Genomic DNA, 24,858 nt, shown 5'->3' on the forward strand with positions numbered 1-24,858 from the left:
CGGTTGGATCGGTTAAAGTGGTTTGCAGATGGTTTAGATATCTGCGATTAGCGCCGGAGTGGCGGCCATTTTTACATGCATGGTTGAACCAACATGTCAGCTACCTAACACACAGTATGAGAGGACACAAACCGGGGATGTTGAATCTAAATACAGTGAATTTGTTCAAAATATGGTAGAAATGTATGGGTTGTAGCTGAAACAGAAAAAAGTTTATTTTTGCAACTGGTATAAAAATAATGTTTCGGCTTACGAAGACTGTGCTCCAGAGACTTCATGTTCGGTGAGTTAGTGTATAACGGCACTCTTGGTACAAAGTAAAGGTTTATTTCATGCTTGTTTAAGGTTGTAAATCCATGTCATTCATTATTGACATAACTGTGCTATTACAATTATGTAAAAACACATCCGTTTGCATAATGAAATTTATGACTTTGCTTTAGTTTTTTATTTTTTGTTGGACTTTGTTTAGCCAGTTCAACCTCTGAGATTAAAACTTCGTATTTTAATTTAACCTGCATTAGACACGACGTATTTAAAAAGGTCAAATAGCTTCAGGGGTGAAATTAAGAATATTTAACTGCGACACAAGAGCCTGTAAATGTGACCACATGGGCTTTTTGACGTCAATAAATTCCAACACACATGATTGTAGTGGCGATGTCAGGCCTCTTTTTGACAATATACAAGCAGGATCTAATTCTAAAATAAAAAATGACATGCATACATTAACCTAAATGAGAGGAAATCATCAAATAATCAAATAATCATCAGGTTTAACCTGATTTTGCTGTCATTGATTATGTATGTCGCCGAGGTATTATTTTAGACAAAAAAAAAACATTGACGCTCAACCTGACAACCACATTAAATGACTTCAAGTCTGAGGAGTAGATGGAGTTGTCATTATATTGCCATTTTAAATTGTACAAGTGTTGTAGCATATTTGGTGGACATGTCAATTCCGTAACATAATTATGTTCTTTTTAAAACAGAGTTGTCTCTTAACTCTGAAGTTTCTAAGAAAATGGGAAATACATGCATGCAAGGTTTCTTGCCAAATTCTCTGGAGTCCTGATTGAGCATGGATGTGCTTGATCCCCCAGGTTGAATGGACGTCACCAAGCATGGAGGCTGAGGAGCTCATCAGCTAGAGAACAGGCTCTGGAGTACCAGCCAGGGCAGAGAATCCACGGCTTCACTGTCAGAGAGGTAGAACCAGCTTTTGCCTGGCTAATGTAGTAATTGATCATCTGAGTGTTTTATTTCTTCTCTGAAAATTTGGATGTTGTTGTTTTAGAATTTGTTCTCCCTCAGTATAAAATCTCAAATGACATGACTAAATCAGTAAATTTTCAATGCCTTATAATAACTGCGGATCTCAGTAAGACTGTGTGCTTGTACCTCCTGTGGTGTGTTAACCGTCTTGTATTAGGACATTTTTAGTTTTTATGTTTGTAACCTTGAAGTTAAACTTGGTGTTTATTATCCCGACCTCAGGTTGCGGCCGTCCCTGACCTTTGTCTCACAGCTGTGAAGTTAACCCACGATAAAACTGGAGCTCAGTATCTGCATGCAGCCCGGGATGACTCAAACAACCTCTTCAGGTCGGTTAGCTCTTAGTTTTAAACGGGTGGCAACTTCTGCTTGATCTGTGGAGTTTTTAACAGTATTACAGCTGTGTCTTATTTGTAAATGGAATCCAAAATGGTTTCCTGGTTTCTTAGTTATTCTTATTTGCTTTTGCTGTTGCTCAGTGTCCAGTTTAGGACGACCCCAAGGGACAGCACAGGGGTCCCCCACATCCTGGAGCACACAGTGCTGTGTGGATCTGAAAAGTACCCCTGCAGAGATCCCTTCTTCAAGATGCTCAACCGCTCGCTGTCCACCTTCATGAATGCCTTCACAGGTTTGCTATTATTTGGCTGTAAATATATTGAGACACCTGTGCTGAGATTGTGTTTATTAATCCTCAGATAAATCCATGTAAGAGACCTGCTTTATGTTTCTGTGTGAACAGCCAGTGACTACACCATGTATCCATTCTCCACCCAAAATGGGAAAGACTTCCAGAACCTTCTTTCAGTTTATCTGGATGCAGTTTTCTTCCCTTGTTTACGAGAACAAGATTTCTGGTGAGATTCAGCTGCACTCTTCACATTGACCATATAAATTAACTCGAGTCTTACTCTGTTTATATTCTGATGTTAAGTTAAATTAAGGTGTTGTAAATTCATAAATTACATTTTTTAAAGTGGAAATATACTTTTAGCATGCAGACGGTGGTATTCTGTTTTAAAAAGTGGTTTAGGATCTTGCTTTAAGTTTTATACACTGCAAAGTTCTTAATAAACATTACAGATGTAATAGTAAATTGTTGCTCTTGCAGATTTTGTTTTTATCTTTTTCTTTACTTGTCTGATTAGTTTTTCAGTGGAGCTAACAAAAAGCACATGCACACTATAATCAATTAATAATTCAAGTGATTAATAGACACTCATTTTCTTCTGTTGAATAAAAACAAAACTGAAGAAAAAATCACTAGTTGGCCCACAGCTTCAGGTATTACAGATAGAAACTAGAGATCAGGCCTGAAATCTGGGTCTAGTGATGGACTGAGACATTCAGAGTCACATAGAGACAGTCACAAAGTCGGCCTTCTATCATCTGAAGAATACTTCCAGGATTAAAGCTCTAATGTCCCAGCAAGATGTAGAAAATCAGCCATCCATTTATCTTTAAATTCATTTTTAAAATGATTGAAAACCCATTTGTTTTGATTCGACTTTGGTAAATAATAACTGGAACATCACTAATTATAGTCTGGGTTCCAACATTTCATTCAGGCAGGAAGGCTGGAGGCTGGAGAATGAAGATCCGACCAATCCTAGCTCCCCGCTGGTGTTTAAAGGAGTTGTGTTCAATGAGATGAAAGGAGCCTTTGTAAGTCACCATCACATGCACACAATAACTGTTACATTTTTAGTTTATTTAAACACAGTTCTTGTGCTTTTAGACCACCATATAACCGGCAGTCATAATTTGTCATGAAACTACAATGTTTCATCTTGGCTTCTTCTTTTTCTTGATCTCATTTCGAAATGGAAAGAGCTTGATAGGAGATGGGGTGAGGGGAGGTTTCCAGTTCTCAAACCGCAACAGTTTATTAAACATGCTCAACCAAACTTCCAAAAGCATCATTTAGCTGATTTATTTTTATTTTTTTTACCAGTTCTTCCAAGCACCATTGACATTTGAATATTTCTTAGTAACTTTATTTGGGTTAGATTTTTCATTAGCGTCGATTACTGGAATATTAATGTTTTATACAATGTCCATTTTTATTAAGAGTTATGAACACAGCAACAAAACCAACAGATCGAATAGTGAGTGGTTTTGTTTTTAGAGACATAATGTGAAACAGTGATATGAGGAATTGTAAAATGTAAGATTATTCTTAATACTTAGGAATAATGTGTATAACACCCTTTTAGTTTTTCCTCTGTAGTTATTAATATTTCTAATCTTAAATCTTGAGTACTTAGATCAGGACTTCTTCTCCTTTGTTAAAATTTATTTGAGGATTACATTCAATCTTATGTAAAATGAAACCGCTGATCTTTTTTGTGTGCTTTTCCAGTCAGACAGTGAGCGTTTATATGCGCAGCACCTTCAAAACAAGCTGTACCCTGACCACACCTACTCTGTGGTGTCGGGCGGAGAACCGCTGGCCATTCCAGACCTGACCTGGGAACAGCTTAAGCAGTTTCACGCCACACACTACCATCCCAGTAACGCTCGGTAAGGAAGCAAGGTGTTCCTAACACAGCTGCACAGGAATGGAAACTGGGAGTTAAAGAATTTCCTTCATTCTCTTAAATTTTCAGGTTCTTCACTTATGGAGATTTGCCTTTGGAAAACCATCTGAAGCAGATCCAAGAAGAGGCTCTTTGCAAGTTTGATCACATCAATGCAAGGACAGAAGTCCCATCTCAGCCTCACTGGAGCAGTCCAGTAAGCACATGCGTCAAACATACATGCTGTTTACGTGAAATCATAAACATTAGAAGTGGCTCTGATATTACTGTGGATTTCAACTGTTTTTGTCCAGAGAGAAGACCATGTGACTTGCAGCCCTGATGCTTTGGCTCCAGATCCAACTAAACAGAACACTCTCTGTATGAGTTACCTGCTGGGAGAGTAAGATCCAACTTTAATCGATAGTCTTGGAAAATTAAAATCCAGTTGTATGATTTCAGCCTGACTTGTTTCTGTTTCTCTTCTTAGCATCACAGATTCCTTCGAAGGATTCACTCTGAGCCTGCTGTCTTCGCTCATGGTCTCTGGACCAAACTCGCCCTTCTACAAATCCCTCATCGAACCCAAGATAGGAAGTGACTTCTCCTCCATTGTTGGGTTTGTACATAAACTTTGCTTGGAAGAATAGTTGACCAGACAAATGTTGCATCGTAGAGGTTTTGTGAAAAAATGTTTTTGTTCTCCCACAGATATGACGGGAGCACCAAAGAGGCGTCCTTCAGCATCGGCCTGCAGGGGATGGCTGAGAACGACACAGAAAGGGTCAAACAAATCATCAACCAAACTATCGACGATATCATAGAGTGAGTCCCATTACTTTGAGTTCTTCTTGTAACCAAATAAATCAGGGAAATTCTGTTTTCTCATTTGCACATTGTAGCTGATGCTGTAGTTTGCAGCAAAGTTACAAAGGATTAAAAGTATCTCCTGGTATCAGTCAGCATTAAATATGCAGTGGAATCACAATGAGCGTCGTAAATAAATGGAGGACATGAGGAACGTGGTGGTCAGGGAAGCCGACAGCAGCACTAAATGAGCTGCAGGATTTAAGCCAGAGCTGGTTGGTCTACAGCTCACAGCAGTATTCTGTACCGTCTTTACTGTATTTTCTTACCTCTATGGACGTTGTTATGGTCTGATGATACTAAAGTACAGTGAAGTAATAAAAAACATGTTTCAAAAGGAGCAATTAGGACAGAAAGAAACTAATCAAGTTTGGATTTTGATTTCAGTGTTTTCCAGATCTGGATAAGTTTGGACAGAAAATAAAAATAATTAAATTTCTAGACTTTATTTTTTGTTACATTATCTAAATGTTTTCCTTCTGTTTTTCCTTCCTTTGGTGAATCCTTTCTACCTACTTTGTATCCAGGGAAATTATGTTTCCCTGTTTTTGTCAAGGAGGATGAAATTCTGAATAGTTTGTCCAAATAGTTTGGATTCAAAGCATTCTAATATTTTATAGCTGAAGATAAATAATGTTGAATCATTATTCGACACTAGTTTTAAACCAAAACCAGAAACAACCAAATAATTACTTTGTTTGAAGACAGTCCAGCTTTAGTAAATTCAAGCCAGAGAACAGAACTAAACCTGACAGATAATCTGTGGTGTGACCTCAAGAAAAGACGTTCCCACCTCAACGTGGGAAAGACGTTCTCACAGTGTGCGGTCAAGAAGTGAGAGCATGTCAAAGCTGATGGACTCAAAGCAAAACGTATAGAAGAGCTAAAGGTCAATGAGTTAGTGCTTGAAGATGTGTTGTTCTTTTTGCTGCTCATTTTTTGTTGTTGAACTGAACAGGATATAAGTTACATTATCAAGTTATTTAAGAACAATAACCTGACTTTACGCCTTCTTGTTTGGGGTTTTGTGGCAGGAACGGCTTTGAGGATGAGAGAATCGAAGCTCTTCTTCATAAGATTGAGATCCAGATGAAGCATCAGTCCACAAACTTCGGCCTGGCTCTGGCCTCTGTGAGTTCACCGTTCACATTTGTTCAGGAATCCAGGGACTCACACACAGTGTGTTTGTGTTTTCTGTGTTTAAAATCTGGAGTTTATTTTTTAGGAATTGCATATTTCTACACAAATCAAGAATTTAAACATGTTGTCACAGATTTCCCTGGAAACCTTTTTATTTACACTAAATGTTCTGTTATTGCTGTTTGTTTCTAACCCTTTAATCTCCTGTGATTAGAGGTTTACATTCCTAGTGATTTATTCAAGGGCTTTTAGGTGTCATAAAGTAAATGCCATGCAGAAAGAATTACTTGTAGATTGAGAGCTGTTTCAGTTTGACCTTCAGTTTTTTTCTGTCGGGTACATCTTCCTTCATTATGAGCTTTTTTTTTCTGCATGTTTCTAATAGTATATAGCTTCATCCTGGAACCACGATGGAGATCCTGTAGAGCTGCTCCGAATCAGCGACAGCGTTGCAAAGTTCAGACAGGCTCTGAAAGAAAACCCTCACTTCCTCCAGGACAAAGTCAGATACTACTTCAAGGTAAATGAATGAATTTAACCTAAATTTAGGCGAAAGAAAAAGTGCTGTCAACAGTGCTTGGCATATATTATTTCAGTATTGATGGATATAAAACACATTAGATTTTAATTTTATGCTAACTATTGCCTTGAATGTATTATTTGTGCAGGAGAACACGCATCGTTTGACGCTGAGGATGAGTCCTGACGAGGCGTTCCTGGAAAAACAAGCCAAGGCTGAAGAGGAGAAGCTTCAGGAAAAGATCTCAGTTCTGACCGACAGCGATAGAAAAGAGATTTATCAGAAAGGTAACAGCTTCACTTCAACGCATCTGATTCCTGCTCTCTTTAGAGCCTGCTTAAAGATTTATAGTGTTTACTGTTTATTTTTTGTTTTTATATTTTAGTGTTGGTGGAAAAATAACTTTAGATTCTTACAATCTTGTCCATTTTGTGAAACAGGGATGAGTCTCCTCCCAGGTGGATGCAGATATTTGATTCCTTAGTATAAACTGCTTTAATTAAGCAGTATAAAACAAATTGTGTTCCTGTTGCCATAAACTTCCAAAATTCAACTTGGTATAGTTTAAATATTGTTTTATTTTCTATCTTTTCTTTTTTAAACTTATCCTATTGAGAATGTTGTACTTCAGTTATCTTTTTTATTATTGTTTTATTGCTTTTTATCACCTCACTGTAACCAAATCAACTTAACGGTTGATTTGGTTGACTTGATTTGGTTGATTAAGTTGACTTAACAAGTCAACTTAAAGTTGATTGATTGTTCAGTATCCTTCAGGTATGAGGCTAAACTAGAAGATTTAATAATGTATTTCTGAGTCGGGTATTGAGTTTTATGTTTTCTTGTTGAAAAGGTCTGGAGTTGCTGGAAACTCAGAGTAAAACTCAGGATGCCTCGTGTCTCCCTGCTCTCAAAGTGTCCGACATCCAGCCAACGATACCCTTCACTGCCGTTCAGATGAGCACTGCAGGTACAGCAGTTCACTCCTTATCTCATTCAGTCGTAACAAAACCAGTCAATTTGTTTCTAACGGGGTGTGTGTTCTCATGGCTGAAGGTTATGTCCCGGTTCAGTACTGTGAGCAGCCCACAAACGGTTTGGTGTACTTCAGAGCCATGTGCAGTCTGAACACTCTGCCAGAGGACCTGAGGGTTTACGTCCCGCTCTTCTGCAGCATTATCACCAAGTGAGTTCCAACGAACGAGGCAAAGCCCCGGCCTGGGCCGGGAGATAAACACTACTAGTGAACATGGAAAGACACTTTATTAGGAAATGTCTTTTCCTCTTGTTGAGCAACATTGAATTGAATTTAAAGTAAAAATAAAATATGGAGCAATGCTTTTCCATACGGTGCAAACAGAAAACAGGCACAGGCATTCACACAAGCAGTGATGTCAGTAACGCGTTAATTTGTAACGCGTTACTGACGTCGGACCACTTTTTTCAGTAACGAGTAATATAACGCGTTGCTATTTCAAATTGAGTAGTCAGACTACAGTTACTTATCAAAATCACTGTGCGTTACTATCTTCTTTTGTTATTTAATCGTATTTCCTCTACTCGTCTTGTCGAGTGACCGACGTCTCTATGCGACAGAAATGTAAACAATGGAGGGAGATGCGCATTTTGTTGGTGGAAAAACTGGAACTATTTTGAGTTTCTGTCGCCAAGTCCGATTATTATAAACGGCTTTGGGCTTCCTTTTTTTTTTAAAGTCGCTTGCAGATTTAATGAGCGGCGTGTTGCGCCTTTTTTGGCTCGTTTTTGAACGTGAAGTTACTCATTTGGGTTTGGAAATAAGCAGAGACTCATAATAAATCCCAGAATTTGTCCGTCATTAAGGTAGTTTTAGTCAGTCTCTCCCTGTCCATCATTTCCCGGATGATCCGTCCCGCTGTGTCTTTGTTAATGTCAAGTTAATATAGGCCTATTACCTCTGAATGACGTCGAGCTTCGCGTTGCGCTCCAGAAAACTGCAAACGTCGAGACTAATATGAACAGCGCAATAAACGTGAAAACAGCCACGAATGAACGTGTCCGTAGTTGGCAATGATTATAATGGCAATTTAACGCCACTATAATTATTAATATTAAGATACGTGTCACAAATCTGTGCAGCCATCTGAGCTGTGGAGCTGCAGGAGGAGCTCTGTGCGCTGTGACACCAAACGCAGGGCCGTAACGCAGAATCTGAAAGTGGGGGGATGGGGGGGCTTTACAATCCTTCTTAGAGTTTTCCAGACAACAATCGACCACACAAATTACTCAGGTTTTTATTTTTTTGTACTGTTTTTTCTACAATCTCCTCTTCAGTTCAACCTTATCAGTGGAGACACATTGTTGATGGCGTCATTATAAAATAGCTCACAATTAAGTATTGGCAAAGCTCAATGTGATTTTCACAGGAGGCAGAGCGTTGTTGTTAACAACTGCTGAAAGTAACTAAAAAGTTACTTTTAGTGTAACTTAGTTAGTTTCCAAATCAAGTAGTCAGTAATATAACTAAGTTACTTTTTCAAGGAGTAATCAGTAGTCCGATTAAAGTTACTTTTTCAAAGTAACTATGCCAACACTGCACACAAGCAGATATTATAACATAATGGCCAGCAACAGATAAAACACAAAACCAAAGCCACAGGAAACTGGATCCTGTGTATCAGGGACAGAGCGGCCGTCTGAGGTCTTGGCTGTTTATCCTCCAGCTCTGACAAAAACAGTCTGAGCCCTTAAAGCTGCAATATGTAACTTTTATTAAAAAAATATTTCCTGCATACTTGTTAAAATTATCACTTTGTTATGACAGTATGATATGAGACAAATAATCTGTTAAAAATAAAAACAAAATCTGGCTGCTCCCATTGCTAACTAGCTCTCTGCTATGCTACAGCTGCTTCCTAGCCTGTGAGTGCTCAGGCTAGTTAGCATGAGCATTCACAGGCATGGTGGAAACTATTTATCCACCACTGATGATGGTGGATAAATAGTTTTCCTGGAATAGCAAGTTACTTCTCGAGCATTAGCACATTTAGCAGCTCGTACACGACATGATTAACAGCGTGAGGTTACATACTGCAGCTTTAAGATCTACAGCACAACTCCAGTCAAGAGTTTAATTCAAAATCAGTAAACTTGATTTTAAAAAAATGACATGTTCAGTAAATTTGCAGCTTTGCAGAAACCTGTTGACTTGCTCAGCCCCATTGAGATTATATTCTGTTTATTAATATTAATATCTGTTTTGACATTCACAAAACAGAATGTCAAAATTCTTTTCTAGACCATGCTTTCTAGGAAAATGTAGAGAGGTTCTTTTAAAAGCAATTTGCTTTGATTTTGATTGGAATGAGAACGTATTTGTCTATAAACTAATTAAGCGCCATATAAATGAGATTGCTGCATCAGGATTTTCCATCTGTTTGCGTTTGCTCAGCCTGTCTAGATCAGACTGATTGAACAGCTCCAATAACCTCAAGGACTTTACAAGCTAAAAATAATCCAGTTTTATTTCCGATTATTAGCGATCTAGTTTGGTCCAGACTGACTTCAAATCAAATCATTTCAATTAAATGCAACTTGTAGTCAGATTCATATTCAATAGCAAATAGTTTATGTTAATCCATATAATAATACAATACAAACTCAGTTGATTAGGTAATACTAAATCATAAAAAAGAAGCACATCTGACTTTGTCGTCAATCTGCTGCAAACAGCTGTAGGTGGAGATGACAGGAAGTAAACGTGGAAACGCTGAGCCAAGATATAGAAAAACAAGGTTTAAAGATTTGGATATTTGTATTATTTTAACGCTTTTTAGTAACATTGGATGGTCTTGTTGCAAATTGAAACACTTTTTTGGCTCAGGTAGATTTGGGTCCTTTTGGTGGCTTGGCTGTTATTCTTGCAGTTAGATTAATTCACTCAAGAAGATTTCTGAATTGTGTTTAAAGGAACGTTCACACAATTCTTCATAAAAAATAATTTTTGGTAAATCCTTACCGAATATTGTGAACACAGTTGATTTAACTAAGTAATTATTTTTGCTTACTGCATGCTTTACCTTAAATTTGAACTGTTAGTTCAGTGTTATTGAACTAACAATCAATAAGACTGGATGTCGATTTTCCATTCCAAGCTCCAACAGCGGATTAAAAGTTGTGTTGTTTTTGGGCAGAATGGGCTGTGGAGATCTGGATTACAGGCAGCAGGCCCAGCAGATGGAGATGAGGACAGGAGGAATGTCTGTCTCAACGCAGGTCATCCCTGACTGCACCCAGATGGACACGTTTGAGCAGGTTAGCCAAAAACACACTTCTGCTTTTTAATGAGGGATAATCCTAAACTCTGTCTCTAAAGGTAAATTGTCAGCTTATTGTTGCTGTTTCTGCCGTCTCTTACAGGGGCTTCTCCTGTTCTCCTCCTGCCTGGAAAGAAATCTTCCTCACATGTTTAAACTATGGAGCGACATTTTCAACAGGTTAATAAAACTCCAGGATGCAAATACACTTTCTGTCAATCTTCTCTTGTTTTACTGGCTGGATATTTGACCATTTTTCTTATCAATCAATCAATCAAACTTTATTTGTATAGCACATTTCAGCAGCAAGGCATTTCAAAGTGCTTTACATCAAATCAAACACAAAAATACAATGCAACATAGAATCAACAATAAAAACAGATTCCGTCAATAAATTTGCAATTGATTACCTTTCAAATAAAACTCTAAACAAGTGGGTTTTTAGTTGATTTTATCAGAAATTATGAGACTTATATAATTTAAATTGATTGGTTTCTTGCTATAGATTGGGCCTTTAAACGTTGTTGGCCATGTTCTGTAATGGTGAGATAAGGAAGCTTTACCTTTTCTTATCCAGTCTAAAACTAGTTTTGGAAGAAAAATGTTATGGTCAGATGACAGAGATAGAATTGTTTTTCCGTAGTGATGAATTTGTGGATGATGAATGATTATTGCTTTGCATGAAATAACAAAAGACTGGTGGTTCTCCTACAGCCCTCATTTTGACAGCGAAGAGCGCCTTCGCGTTCTGGTGATGATGGCGGCGCAGGAGTTGGCGAATGGGATCTCCTACTCTGGTCACATGTACGCCATGACCAGAGCGGGCCGACACCTGACACCAGCTGGGGAACTCCAGGAGACCTTTGGTGGAATGGAGCAGGTAATCCTGATTTTGGGCAGCATTGACTGAAAGATGGAATAGTTTGTTGTCTGTAGTCTTTGTTTTGTTGTATCTTCACTCTGCTGTGGTTTACTGATCAGGTTTTATGTTTTTATTTGAACATTAGGTGAAGTTTTTGAAGAGAATAGCAGAGATGCCAGATCTTAGTCAAGTCATCCGAGTATTACCCAGGATCAAAAAACACCTTCTGAACCCCGAGAACATGAGGTGGGATCATTGCTAGGTTTTCTAGTCACTTAACAATAAAGTTTGGTTGAATCTGAGAAGTTTATGTTGTTTTTTTGTTTCTTTCTGTGGTTGCATCTAATCACATTTGTGATTTCAATTTTAGCTACAGAATGCTAACCATTTCAGTTTCATTTCCTGCTTCCTTCATGTTCTAACAGGTGTGCAATCAATGCAACGCCACAGATAATCTCTGACTCAGCAAAAGAGTTGGAGAGTTTTGTTGAAGACGTTGCTGAAAACAGAAAAGAGCGCAAACCTATCAGAGCAAATATTATTAAGGTAAGATATTCCTGACAGATTGAAGCGATGAAAATAAAAAAAGCTTTGAAAATATATTTATTATTATGTATTTTTGTTTCTTTGCTACAGAAACCACTGGACCCTCTGGATGATTCAGGTCCAACTAGAAAACTAATAACAGTAAGTTTAATATAATCAATGAGTTTGGATGTATAGAAAAGTCTTTTCTGGTCGTTGTTATTAGTGAGAAATCTAGAATTATAATTACATGCTGGATTGAACACTCATGTCTATATTAACTGAAGTTTAAACATATTTTTTTTATGCTTCTACAGGAGCCAAATTTCCAACCATGTCAAATGAAAACGTTCTTCCAGATGCCCTTCCCTGTTAACTTTGTCAGTGAGAGTATTCGTACAGTCCCTTTCTGCCACCAGGATTATGCCAGGTAGCTATAAAACAAATACAGAAAAGTCCACTGATAAGTGATTGCATCTTTATTCTAACTTTTCTTTTAGCTTACTTAATGAAACTACAGGTTTTACTCTACATTACATGTCAAAATGATCGCATTACGGTAATTAAGTACCGTTTGAGTCACATTTCTTCATTGTTTATTCTCTCCACTTGCTACCATCTTCTTCTGAATCAGTTTGTGCATCTTGGCAAGAATGATGACGGCTAAATTCCTCCACGGAGAAATTCGGGAGAAGGGCGGAGCCTATGGAGGCGGGGCCAGAATGGGAGGAAGTGGCGTGTTCTCCTTTTACTCTTACAGGTGGGCAGCAGTTCACACATTCAATCAGCCTTACTTCACTTTGTAATAAAAAAAAATTAATTATTAAAATATAAGAATGTAAAAATCATTCTTTGATTATATTAGGCACTTAAATTTTGAAGGAAAAAAGACACTCTGGTGGATGAATTCAACTTTTGAGTGCTTTCAGGAGCATGTCAGCGTATCAGAAACCCTTAGATATTATCATTTATTTCTGTTAATGTTAATGATTGTGTCTCAAAGCTAATGAAAACCCAAAATTCAGTTTAAGAAAAATGCCAGACTGTTTAAAAAATACTTCTGAACCTTCCTGTATCCTAACTCAGATGATGAGTGGATAACTCAGCTGAGCTGTTTGATTTCTCTTTTCTTTAAATTACTAGTTAGGAATCATAAGCTATGCAACCATTAAAGGACATTTGTTAAGTTTCTCTTTTGTCTAAGGGATCCGAACTCGGTTCAGACGTTGTCTGCATTTCGAAAAGGCGTCGACTGGGTGAAATCAGGCCAGTTCTCTCAGCAGGACATCGATGAAGCCAAGCTTTCCGTTTTCTCCGCTGTAGATTCACCTGTGGCTCCTTCAGATAAAGGTGATGATGCAACACTTTAATGACTTTTGTCGCAGAATCTTTTTGTAACATTTTAGATGCTTTTTTTTAGGGAGTGGAACCTGCTAGCTAGTTTTAATAACTTTGTCTGGATTTTCTTTTCTCTTAACTTCATTTTCAATATGGTATCCAAATTTTTGCTCTTTATTTAAGTTTATTTTAGTTAAAAGGTTGGAAACTGATTTGATGTTTAAGTTGGCAGCTGATCCCTTCTCTTTGTGGAGCAGGAACGAGTCGCTTCCTCAGTGGAGTCACAGATGAGATGAAGCAGAGTTACAGAGAACAGCTCTTTGCTGTGGATCATAAAAGCCTGGTGGACGTGGCAGAGAGGTAAAACAGTTCACCATGAAGGATTGTTTCACGTTGTCGCTGTTGAAGTCTGAGTTAGGCTTTGGGAAACTCTTGCACACAAAGTGGAAATCAGCTGATTGTTTTCCTGCAGGTACCTCAGTGTCGGTCAGAGCACGTGTGGAGTCGCCATCCTGGGTCCAGAGAACGAAGCAATCAAGAAAGATCCAACGTGGATATTAAAATAATATTCTTATAACTGGATACAAAGCTTGAATGGACTTTATACTGAAAACCAAACAAAAATGTAAGTTTTTTTGTTGTTGTTTTTTTTTGTATTGCTGGCGAAAGACAGAAACACACAACATGAAGACAATTAAAGCTGATGGCTGTCATTTTAAACAGGCAGTAGAAACCTTTTTATATTCCATCATGTACATATGACTGATGGAAAATATTTGTTACAGTAACACACTGAATACAAAACTAGATCTGAATTTTGTGAAAGTAGAATCACTAAACATACTTTGTCATTAAATCATTACGTTTAATGGTCATAAAGTGGTTTTGTTTGTCCAACACAGCCTTCAGTTTACCAAGATTAACTCTAGAAATGAAACCCTTCTGTTGGGTTCAGGGCTACAAATACAGCTCGTTACACTAGAATAATAAAATAAAATTACAGTGAAACTCGTATCACTATTTCAGGCATTAGATGACTATGGTACAGAACTAATAAAAACTCTCAAAACCAATGCAAATCAGTGTGAATATAATGTTTTAGTCTACAATTATTGGAAATTTTTGCTCTGATTTCCTAATGTTCTGCTGTAAAGTACACAGCATAGAAAGCTGGATAATTAGTTGTTTTTTTAATGAGGTCTATGCTGAACAAAAACATGAATTTCTAAAGGGCTAAAGGTCAAATTCCTACCTTCTGCCATTTCTCTGAAATGTGAAGAACTTAAAAATGGAAGATTCTTTAAAAGTAGTTACAGCATCGTCTCGTAAAGATATACATATAAGGAAATGTACTCTCAGGTTTGGAATCCTAAAAATGAACTAAAAGGTTATTAAAATGGTCGAACAGCACAAGGTGATGGGGAAGTGGATATTTCTTCAGACTCAAAGCCGTTTGTCAGCTCCAGGTCTGTAGCATGGCAGGAATTGGGAAGGACTGGATTCTTTAAGAAAAAGCCAATTGAGGCAAAGATAACATTAAAGGCCAAATTTACTTTTGGTGTTGATATGAATTCCCCACTTTAATGACCAACATTTAACACTAAATCACACAACAAATCTGAGATTTGATATAAAATACAGATCAACAAATGAAAGCGATTTTAATAATTTACTAAGGATCAGAACTTCAAAAGAACTGTAACTTTTGTTAACTTTCCAATCTGGTTTCCTGAATATAAAAAAATCCATAAAAAACATTTTTTATGGATTTAACATTAATCCATGTTCCCATAATTTACCAAATGAACACAGCATTCAGCATTTCCACACCATAAAAGCTTTATTTACTCTGAAACAGGACACTCACGTCACGTTAACACTATCAATGGGCTGTTCCACACATCCTCCAAATACTTCCTACAGCAACAGCCTGCATGAATAAAAACTATACGGTGCAAACACAGTCAAACACAGTCAGCTAAGGCAACAACACGACACACACGTACAGTTAGCTTTCGACCGTACACACACCTGCTCACTCTGAAGCCTTCAGGGTTACAGCATTTTCCAGACGATGTGGTGACATTCTGGATTCCCCAGACATTGATTCCCTTTTTAAAAGCAGCTTTTGGGTGATAACATTGACTACGTAGTTCAAAGTGCAGGTGAAGGTGATAGAAGCCAAATTCATCCCTGGCTGAGATGTGTTCACACAAAACAATAATTGGACATGGCTACATTTGGGGCACTAAAACCTAAATACAGTACATCATGGGTAGTGCATATATTTAATTTGTGTATAATAACTTTGGATATCTAAGCTTTGTTAGATGTTAGCTTGCTTAAAATAAATACTCTTCCCAAATGATCCTCCTCAAATTTTACCTAAAAGATTTAGGATTCCTTCTGAAAAGCGCCACACTCACAAAAAATCCATTTAGAAAATTTACCTCTATCCCTTATAAACTTTCCTTATTTAAATATGCAGGAATCAATCAGTGTGAGCAGCTGCCACTGAAATGTGAAGCAGGTTTCCTGTGGGAGTAAAGCTGTTGTTTGGCAGCGGTTCAGATTGCGGCCGAGGCGTCCTTCTCTTTGGGCCGAACCCGGGTCACGTGTTCCAGCTGGCCGGCGTCGGACACGTCGTAACTCGTCTTGTACTTGGCCAGGATTTTCATCAAGGGACGGAGTTTGAGCCACCACTGATCCTTCGGGATCCGGTGGCTAAAAAATAGAAAAAGAAGAAACTGACTGAATGTGAGAATTTTTTGTTTTAGAGTTGAACATTTCAACCGGAGACAAAACTAACAAGAGTAAATCCCTGTTGATGGGATTTGTACAAAGTCAAGCACAGTAACTTGCAAAAAAATTAAGAACTTTTTTAGATTAAAATTGACCGTGCTAATATACAGTTTTCTAAATGTTTTGCAAAGAAAAACCCCCGTACCCTAACATCAACTATTCATCCTCCATAACAAAAAACTTTATCTTGCACTGCAGTTCCAGCTTTACACATTTTGCGAAATAGCCCAAGCTTTGTCACATTTGATGGAAAGCATCTAGCAAAACTCTGAGACCTTCACAAAACAAAAAATAAAAATGGGTGATAAGTTATTTAAGGTTTCAGGGGTTTGAATACTTTGGCAAGGAAATGTAGGTCTCACTTTCAGCACTTTACTAGAAGGACATGCAGAGTGTCTGTGGGGCTAAATTTGGGACACAAACTCCTTTTGTTCAGTGTATGGAAGCAGTGGTGGAGCTGCAGCTCTGAAACAGCTGCAACATTACCCAACACACACAGCTGGCAGTAAATACAGCACAGAACACTGAACATCTGAGGAACCTGAAGGAATGCTACTTGAAACTAAAAACAAGTAATTAAGAGTTCATTAATTGTGACTGTTATAAGAAGATAACATGTTGTGTAAAAATAATGTTAAATAATAAATTCAGTTTTTGCTCTGCAGTGAATATTGTATCAATGGCACCTCCAAACATAGAAGTCAGTGAAGGTCTGAAATCTTCACTAACTCAATCATACCAAACAGGAACAGCAGGAATCCAACCAGCTTAACCTGTTTGGATCATTTTGATGCATTGTGGATTAGGGTCACAATTAATACATTGATTGCTAAGAAGAGTGTACATATCTGTAACCAGGAAAATATCCTCCTGCAATCTAAATGGCACTAAACTCAGGCTTTATAGTTGCAAGACATATCTTGGAACTACATGCCAAGATATTCGTGCTGGATGTAATAGTTCTCTTTTAATCCTAAACATATTTTCTTTTTAAAGTAGATGTAGGTCTTTGGACAGCGTGACTGGAAGGATAAAAATAGAATCTCTATCTTACACAAAGTCGGTCTCTTCCCTGAGCTGAGCTACAGGTTGAAAGACCATCGCCCTTCTGCGCATCCCCAGCAGGCAGGCGGTGTCCTCTGAGTTGGTGAACACTTTCCCTGTATATGAGGAAAATGTCAACTTTTACAGCCAAGACAGAACACAGTGAAAATCTCCCAAAAACATTAATATGTAATCAATCAGACTTGAGTACATAAGTAGGTAATGACACACCTTCTTTGTACGACTCCTTGAGTGTCCGTGTGATCCACTGTATGGCTTTAGCTGCAACCTTGGTGCCAAAGTTTCTGTCGAAGGGAGACGGAGCGCCGCCCTGTTGAAGGGAAGATAATGGCACGGCCTTATAGATTCTACAAGATTTAGTAAAAGAAAAGCTTTACCTTTAAAATACTGTGGATACTTTAAAAGATATACTTTGATTGACCATTATAAATCAACATTCAAGGGATAATTAAACCATTAGACCAGACTTTACAAGTCGGACCTGCTGCATGTGACCCAGGATGTTCTTCCTGCAGTCGAACACGCCTCGACCTTCTTCAGAGTACAGCTGGTAGATGAAATCAGTGGTGAAGTTTTCGTTGCAATTCTCATTTCTAAAATAAACAACAGAGGCAAAAATGAAAACAGGGAACAGAAGACATACCTGACGTGAAGAAGATGCCTCATGCAATATATTTAGGTATATGATTTAACAAGACTGCAGACATGAAGGAAAATCTGTGGCTCAACATCCTTTTTAAGGTCAAAATGACGGAAAAAGTCTGCTTTGCTTTTTGCTTGTTACAAGACAGATAACTACAGATGTTAGGACATATTTCTGAACATCAAAGACACAGACAGCTACGAGTTTCACACTGTTCATTTTAAAGCAATGCAAGTTAAAAACTACAGCTAAAAACTAAAACAGGAAGCACTACCTGAGCAGATAGCCTTACTAATTATTCAGTTAATATCAGATAAGTGAGGATAAAGCAGCCATAATTCAAGAAAAAGCATTTAAAAGATCTTCAGAAAACTGTTGATTAGGATCATATGTGGTTTAAAACCTTTTCCACATAATATATAAGTAGAAGTTGTTATTTTGTTAAATTAGTTCAGTTCGTCCTGTTTTTAAGTTCATTAAACTGAAGTGTTCTGTGTTTTGCAGCCTGCAGATACTCTCCATTCATTATTGTTCTGTTTTTGGTGTGCTGTAATAAATTATAATGCAGGTGCACCCTTCAGCACAGCCTCACAATGTCACCTATGCTCTGTTCAAAATATTACATTTGTCCTATTTCCACAGAGCTTCATCCTGCTGGGAGCATTTTAAACACTGCAGTGGACTAAAATAACCGCAACACACAACATCACAGGAAGTCTAAAGGGTTACTTTGAAGGCTGGAAAATAACATAATAACAGAGTTTTCAACAATGGAAACATTTTCATGACAATTTAACATTTTCATCTGTTAGACTTTTGTGTGTTGACTAAAGCTAGACCGACACCAGCAAATTGAAAACATAATAATCTTTCACAAAAAGAATGAAACTCACCGGAGCACCAAGCCTCTCTGGATGCTCGTCTTCATTTTCTGCGTCAGATGCTCGACGTTGGCCTGAAAACAGAGGGAAGACTTGACGTGAACCTGAGGGAAGGACGCCTGCTGCCTCCAACCTGGACAAGCAGCTGCAACTCTGAGACTCCTCGGTGTGCTCGCTCCACCTGACACAGAGGCGCAGTGCAACAAAAGCACCACCAGAGGGCACCACAACCACTGTTTTTTAGCAACTGGTCGCATAAGGAGAGACAACGTTAGTTTAATGTTAGTTTAGGTGTTAAGAGTCCATTAAGGTTCTTCTGTGAGATTTTAATCACTTCTCCACATGAAAGAATATTTAAAAGTTTAAATATTTTCCAAAAATCAGGACAAGGTTTTAGTATTTAAAGTTTAACATTTAACATTTTTTACAATGTTATCAAATTGTAAAAAACTTATCTTATGGTATTTGCCTATCTTACTTTATTAAAATCATTCATAGGCTATTGTTACTATGAATGATGGTAACATCCTTCATAGTAACTTTAACAATGTACAGCCCATTGTTAACGTGTGGCTGTTTTAAATGTGAAATGAATGGCATGTTCAGATCTTGCTCTGCATGCGATTCCTCCTGCACAACCTGTTCTCCTTCACATTGCTGTGTTTGTTGTTGCTGCTGTGTATGCAAGTCTATTTTAGACAATGTTTCAAATTTCACTCTATTTATTCTTTAGCCGCTTCTTTCTACTATCACCATTCTGTTGTCTGCTACATACAGTATAAAGTCAATATGATTAAAAGCAATTTTCTTATCTGCTTATAATAGAGTGTATTGATCATTTAACCAAAACCTTAAGAACTCTTAACTTCTCATAGAAACTTTAATTTTTAATAAATGCCTCAAGCCTTCCACTACTAGTTAGTAAAACATTAGAATGTTTTCACTTCAAAAGAAACAATTTGAAAACAAGAGAGTGTAATTTAATAATTTTCTTATCAGTAAATTTAAAGAAAACAGTTTTTGGGACAATGTAACGGTAACAACGAACACTGACAGTCCTGCTGTCTCTAATCCTCTAAAGAGATCTGGCTGTTATGGAATGAATGATGCAGCTCAGAGGTTATTTATAAATTCCCTTGTATGCATATCTTTAATCTGGCTCACGTGCAAATTCCTGACACATCCTGACCGAAGATGCATGTAAACTAACGGCTGATATACCAAGTTGTCATAAACAATGTGTGCAATTTACCCAGCAGGTACATAAATGTATTTGAATCTGACCTGCAGGTCACGGATGTCAAACGGCTCCTCGTAGATGTAGACTGTGTCGGCTCCTGCAGCCAGACCGCCCACCGTGGCCAAATAGCCGCAGTAGCCCCCCATAGTCTCAATGATGAAGACCCGCCGCTTGGTGCCGCTGGCAGACTGCTTGATACGATCGCATGTCTGATTCACACAGAAGTTACACAGTTTAAAAAAAACTAAACATTTCCATCTCTCTTTAGGCATGCAGCTGCAGAGATCGCATTTCAAAAGCAGAGCTGAGACAAGTCAAACTGGATAATTTCAGATACTATAAAAAATATGATGGAATTATGTACCAATGATCCCTTTGGAATCAGAGAACCTCCAGCTGGAGGATTAAATAACAACAAATGGTATAATTGTGACAGATGACAAAAAAACAACAGCAGTTCTGCTTTAGAGTGGATAAAATCCCTGCAGGGTATCAATATCACAATGATACACAGGTTGAAAACCTCCTTTTGGCAAAATTCAATTCATCAAAACATGCAGATTGCAACACAGTAATATTTAGTTACGCAGTGAACAACTTATCAAGGAAACAGACACTCAGTTAAACATGCAGGTACTCACAAGCTTCTGTTTGTCCACTGATATTTGAAGTGGTGCTGAGGGGTTCAGCAGACATGTTACCAGCTTAATTTGGGCTTTTTCTTACTGCCTACAGATTGTAGGTATTTTTAAGGTGGTTGTACAAGAAGACCTCAATAATTAAAATTTAAGTTCTACTAGATACCCTAAAATATGCAACAATGAAGCATTTGCCTGATTTTACCAGGACTTAGTTTAGGTAACAATGACAAAACTTCCTTTTTCATTGGTTCACCAATAAGTGAGAAAGTTTAAGTTTATGATTTTAAATCTGCACATAGTTATCCTGCGGCATTCCAACCCTTATAACCATCAAACTCTATCCTAAAAAAAAAAAAAAGCAGTTACTGTTACTTTTTTTCTGAAGGAAAATACCAAACGACATAATCTCAGGTTCTGCTGTTGTAAAATATGAATTTGTAACTGGATAATCTGCTTCACCAAAGACATTTATTTGTTTTATTTTGATAACATTTGTGAGAATTTTTTATTTTTTTTTCCCCCCAAATTATCAAGCCTCAATTTCTGCAAAAGTCTGTTAACTCCCTGGTCTAAGTAATGTCTGGCTAAACTCTTTACAGAGTATCTGATGTCATATTACCCAGTAAAGCTTCAGTTCATTAACCCTTTGAGGCCCTGCTCTGATTTGGAGTGCATTAACCTCTAGAACCCGACGGATCCACTGGGTCCGTCGGGTTCTAGAGGTTAATGTACTGTCTTCTCATTATTTTTTTCTAGACTGACCCATTAGTTGTGTTTCTGTTTTCGGGTCTTACCTCCACAATGGCGTTGAGCGACGTGTCGGCTCCCAGACTGTGGTCAGTGCCCGGCACATTGTTACTAATGGTGGCAGGCAGAATGCACATGGGAATGCAAAACTCCTTGTAGTTGGCCCGGGCCTCGTACAGCTCCAGCAGGGACTCAAAGGCCTGATGGTGGTGGCCCGTAATATGCAGTTAGACCACTAGGGGGGGAACTTACAGCTTTACATGTCTTTACCAACTGATCATGGTGCCCTGGGGCTCCCTCAGCCTGTATCCTTCTTTTCTGTCGAAATGTTTTGGGTTTAAACTCAACTCTGTTTTGCTTACAAAACATGCAGTGCTAAAAGCAATTTTATGTTTTATATGAGCTAGAAGGGAGCTGTGACTTAGAAAGAAATAGAAAATGAAGGATACATGAATGGGGCAGCCTCTTTATTTTAACTGGAACCATGAGCATTCAGCTCTGTAATGGATGGGCTGCTTAGCTGACTCTCTCCAGGACGTCAGGGATGGGGCTTTGGCTTCTCATTGGCTGAGAGGGGACAGAGCGGGGTGCAGGGGTGAGGCCATTGCAGTGACAAGTCACGGTGTTGACACATGGAGATAAAGGCCGAGGCGGGACTGCAGAGGATTTGTCTCCATTTATGTCCATCCAGCAAAGAGTCTTGAAACAGAAAGTGTCAGCAGGCTTGACTTTAACGAGCCTTTCAGAGGAACTTACAGTCTGTGTTGTGAGTCGGCGCGCCGCCCACTTGCTGAGTGTTTATCAGCACACAAACAGCAAACTGCACTGACACAACACACCAAGACCACAACGACCGAGGTGCAAGCATGCAACTAGTCACTGCATGCTCTGACTTACCTGGCACCTCTGCAGACCAGCTCACCTCCAACAACCAACAGCAGAAACATGTTTCCAACTCATCAGCTCCATTTAGGGAGAGTTAAACTCATCAGACTGCATGATGTTTATTTTTTATTTATATCTACTGTACTAGATATTTAATACCAGCCATCACTGGTATTTAATGTTTTTTTATGTGAGAGTAGGTGTATTTAGATTTTTCCTCCAAGGTCAGCCAAGGTTAAGCAGCTAAAGCTAAAGGCTAAAGGTCAAGCAGAAGGTCGACCGTGTTTACTGTATATTTTTCCAAATATTTCAGCTGTGAGCCATTTTTAACAACCAGTCACCAAAGAAAGAGGACTGGAAAGTAATACATCACAACAGAATAAAACTTAACACATCAACTGCATCTGTGATCCATATATCAAGTAGTAAAAACTAGAAGTAATATCTTGGCCCTACTAAATAATTCATCCTTAACAATATCTGGTCAGGTACGTCTCGCTGGATGAGAGATGCATCTTTAAAATATTTAACCTCACCATAACATGTGGTTCACACAGTATGCCAAACCACATATTTTAAAATTACCATAACACTGGATGCCAAATATACTGATTGTAGATGTTCACATAATTTAGTTTAGTTGTTTTTTTTTTTTGTTTAAACCTCTTTTCAGACTCATAGTACATTTGTATTGTTTTATCCGGCTCAACTAAGCGCCGTGGTAATAATGTTTCTATTGAACCTGCATTTAGCAAAGCAGCTAACTAACAATAGCTTACCTACAGTGAGGGTGTTTGAAGGTTTAATAGCTCACTTCAGAATAAATGTCGTGATTTGTTGTATTATTTTGGGTCAACCATAACAAAAATGTAGATTTGAATCAAATGCATCCAGCCCCATAATCATCTGACTCACTACAGGAGATAATTATACCCAAATCTGGTATCTGACTTAAACCCAGAAACTAAGTTCTACTGCTTAGTTTGACAACCATTACAAAAATGTTTTATTCTCCCTGTTAATTTGACATATTTCACAACTTTTTTGTCTAAATACACTGATCTAACTTTGTAAAATTTAAAGGTTAAAGGTAATATGTTTTGAGATATGTTTTGAGGAAAGCCATATCATTCAGTTGCATGAGTTTTCTCCGATACCAGAACTCTAATAATAATAAAAACACTTCAATTTTCACTTTCTGTTTGTTGATTCTTGGAAGCGAGCTGGTAGTCAGAAGAGTCCCAAACTCTGACCGACTGGACGGCGTTTGACTGACACATCCACAAACACTCATGTGCACTCAAAACCAGCCACACTTACGTCAGTAATGGCATTCAGAGCTGTGTCTGAGCCAATGCTGAGATCTGAACCAGGTATGTTATTGGAGACTGTGGCTGGGATCATAACCATGGGCACGCAGAACTCGGCGTATTTGTCCCGAGCCGAGGAGAGTTCCAGTAATCCAACGTATGCCTGCAGCGTGGAGAGCCAGCATCTTATTGGTTGGGATCAGGAGATGAATGGCAGAAAAGTGAGGCGTAACGCTGAAATATTAACGTAGCAGAATGAGAACAAGGATGCAGAAAAGCTATTAGGTAAGAAAAAGTCCAGGAAGAAGCTGAGACAGCAATAAGATCCAAAGGAAGATAGTCATTAGCTTAACTGTTCAGTTCAATGTTAAAATCTTCTATTTTAGATACAAAAGTCTGTACAGTTTAAAAGGAGGGAATGCTAACAGAAAGATTTTAATAACTTTTGGGTCCAAATGTGCTGGAACCTTTTCATATCTGCTGATCTGTAATGTGAAAATTAAGTGGGGCGAGCATTGATGGGGAGACAAAACTCTTGATGAATGTGGCTTGTATCCAAACAGGGAGGGAGGGAGTATGATGTAGGACGGGGGGGCTGCTGATGGGAGAAATGTGGTGGGAAAATTACTGACACTCTTGGGAAAAACAAAGTTGAAGGGACGAGCGTAGTGGAGGGAGAAGCCAAAGGGAGAGAGCCAAGCCAATCACTGCAGGTACCAGACATGCACAGGAAGCTGATGTTGCTTGTTTCACAAAAAAGATACAAAGATGAAAAAAATGAAGCTTTTCTGTTATTGGCAAAGCTGCACTGATCTGTCAGGGGACACCCGGAAATATTTTATTCATTATCTCATGGAATCAACAAATAACAATGATTATTGGAGCAAAAAGTTGCTCCAATAAGGCAGGCAGTGCTATGCACAACAGGTGATGCAGCTTTGCCAATAAATAAAAACTTTGCAGTACTGTGCAAAAGTTTTAAACCAAACCTAATTTCTTTAGAAGTTGCTTCCAGGGCACCAGATTTCTGAAAATGACTCCATGTCATTTCAATACTTTGCACAGTCCTGTGTTTAAAATAAAGTCTGAAACAATTTCTTATACATCAATTAGTGGTTTTTTAAAAAGTTAAGAGGTCAAGACATGTTTTTTATTAGCTGAAATGTTAAATAGAGATAGCTAGTGAAAGCAAAAAACTCAAGCAGACTTGAAAAAAAGAACAGGTCGCCAATGGATCTAAAAAGTGTACAAACACTGTTTAAAATGCCAGGCTTTCAAAATCTGCTTAATGTGACACATA

At 38.1% G+C, this 24,858-nt stretch overlaps 2 protein-coding genes across 6 annotated transcripts in view; one reads left to right on the plus strand and one right to left on the minus strand.

Annotated features, from left to right (window-relative positions):
* On the plus strand, window positions 1–18,723 carry pitrm1 (pitrilysin metallopeptidase 1). Of its 2 annotated transcripts, XR_006372416.1 has the most exons (28): window positions 1–283; window positions 1,107–1,212; window positions 1,501–1,607; window positions 1,758–1,909; window positions 2,021–2,135; window positions 2,847–2,943; window positions 3,641–3,801; window positions 3,888–4,014; window positions 4,112–4,200; window positions 4,288–4,416; window positions 4,509–4,622; window positions 5,699–5,795; window positions 6,190–6,324; window positions 6,473–6,611; window positions 7,178–7,294; window positions 7,381–7,510; window positions 10,497–10,617; window positions 10,723–10,799; window positions 11,334–11,499; window positions 11,627–11,727; window positions 11,907–12,027; window positions 12,118–12,168; window positions 12,324–12,436; window positions 12,641–12,766; window positions 13,211–13,356; window positions 13,602–13,704; window positions 13,817–13,969; window positions 18,497–18,723. XR_006372416.1 is itself a non-coding variant. In XM_044135104.1 (27 exons), the coding sequence occupies exons 1-27, from the start codon at window positions 240–242 to the stop codon at window positions 13,908–13,910; spliced, it is 3,078 nt and encodes a 1,025-aa protein (XP_043991039.1). In that variant the 5' UTR covers window positions 1–239; the 3' UTR covers window positions 13,911–14,219. The 2 variants fall into 2 exon arrangements, 1 of the variants encoding a protein (XP_043991039.1); XM_044135104.1 differs by lacking the exon at window positions 18,497–18,723 and having other exon boundaries at window positions 13,817–14,219.
* The window catches only part of LOC122841635 (ATP-dependent 6-phosphofructokinase, platelet type-like), a 25,354-nt gene continuing 14,711 nt past the window's right edge, over window positions 14,216–24,858 (minus strand). For 2 of the 4 annotated variants that reach the window (XM_044135109.1, XM_044135108.1), the window contains exons 16-22: window positions 21,411–21,563; window positions 20,020–20,184; window positions 18,748–18,809; window positions 17,693–17,804; window positions 17,422–17,521; window positions 17,201–17,306; window positions 14,216–16,068 (exon numbers count right to left, since the gene is read on the minus strand). In XM_044135109.1, the coding sequence (XP_043991044.1) occupies window positions 15,912–16,068; window positions 17,201–17,306; window positions 17,422–17,521; window positions 17,693–17,804; window positions 18,748–18,809; window positions 20,020–20,184; window positions 21,411–21,563 (855 nt within the window). In that variant the 3' untranslated portion in view covers window positions 14,216–15,911. Of the gene's footprint in view, window positions 16,069–17,200; window positions 17,307–17,421; window positions 17,522–17,692; window positions 17,805–18,747; window positions 18,810–20,019; window positions 20,185–21,410; window positions 21,564–23,568; window positions 23,722–24,858 lie in introns of all 4 variants that reach the window. The other 2 variants (XM_044135105.1, XM_044135107.1) reach the window with 1 other exon arrangement.

Source organism: Gambusia affinis, linkage group LG12, assembly GCF_019740435.1.
Source record: "Gambusia affinis linkage group LG12, SWU_Gaff_1.0, whole genome shotgun sequence".
Taxonomy (NCBI): Eukaryota; Metazoa; Chordata; class Actinopteri; order Cyprinodontiformes; family Poeciliidae; genus Gambusia; species Gambusia affinis.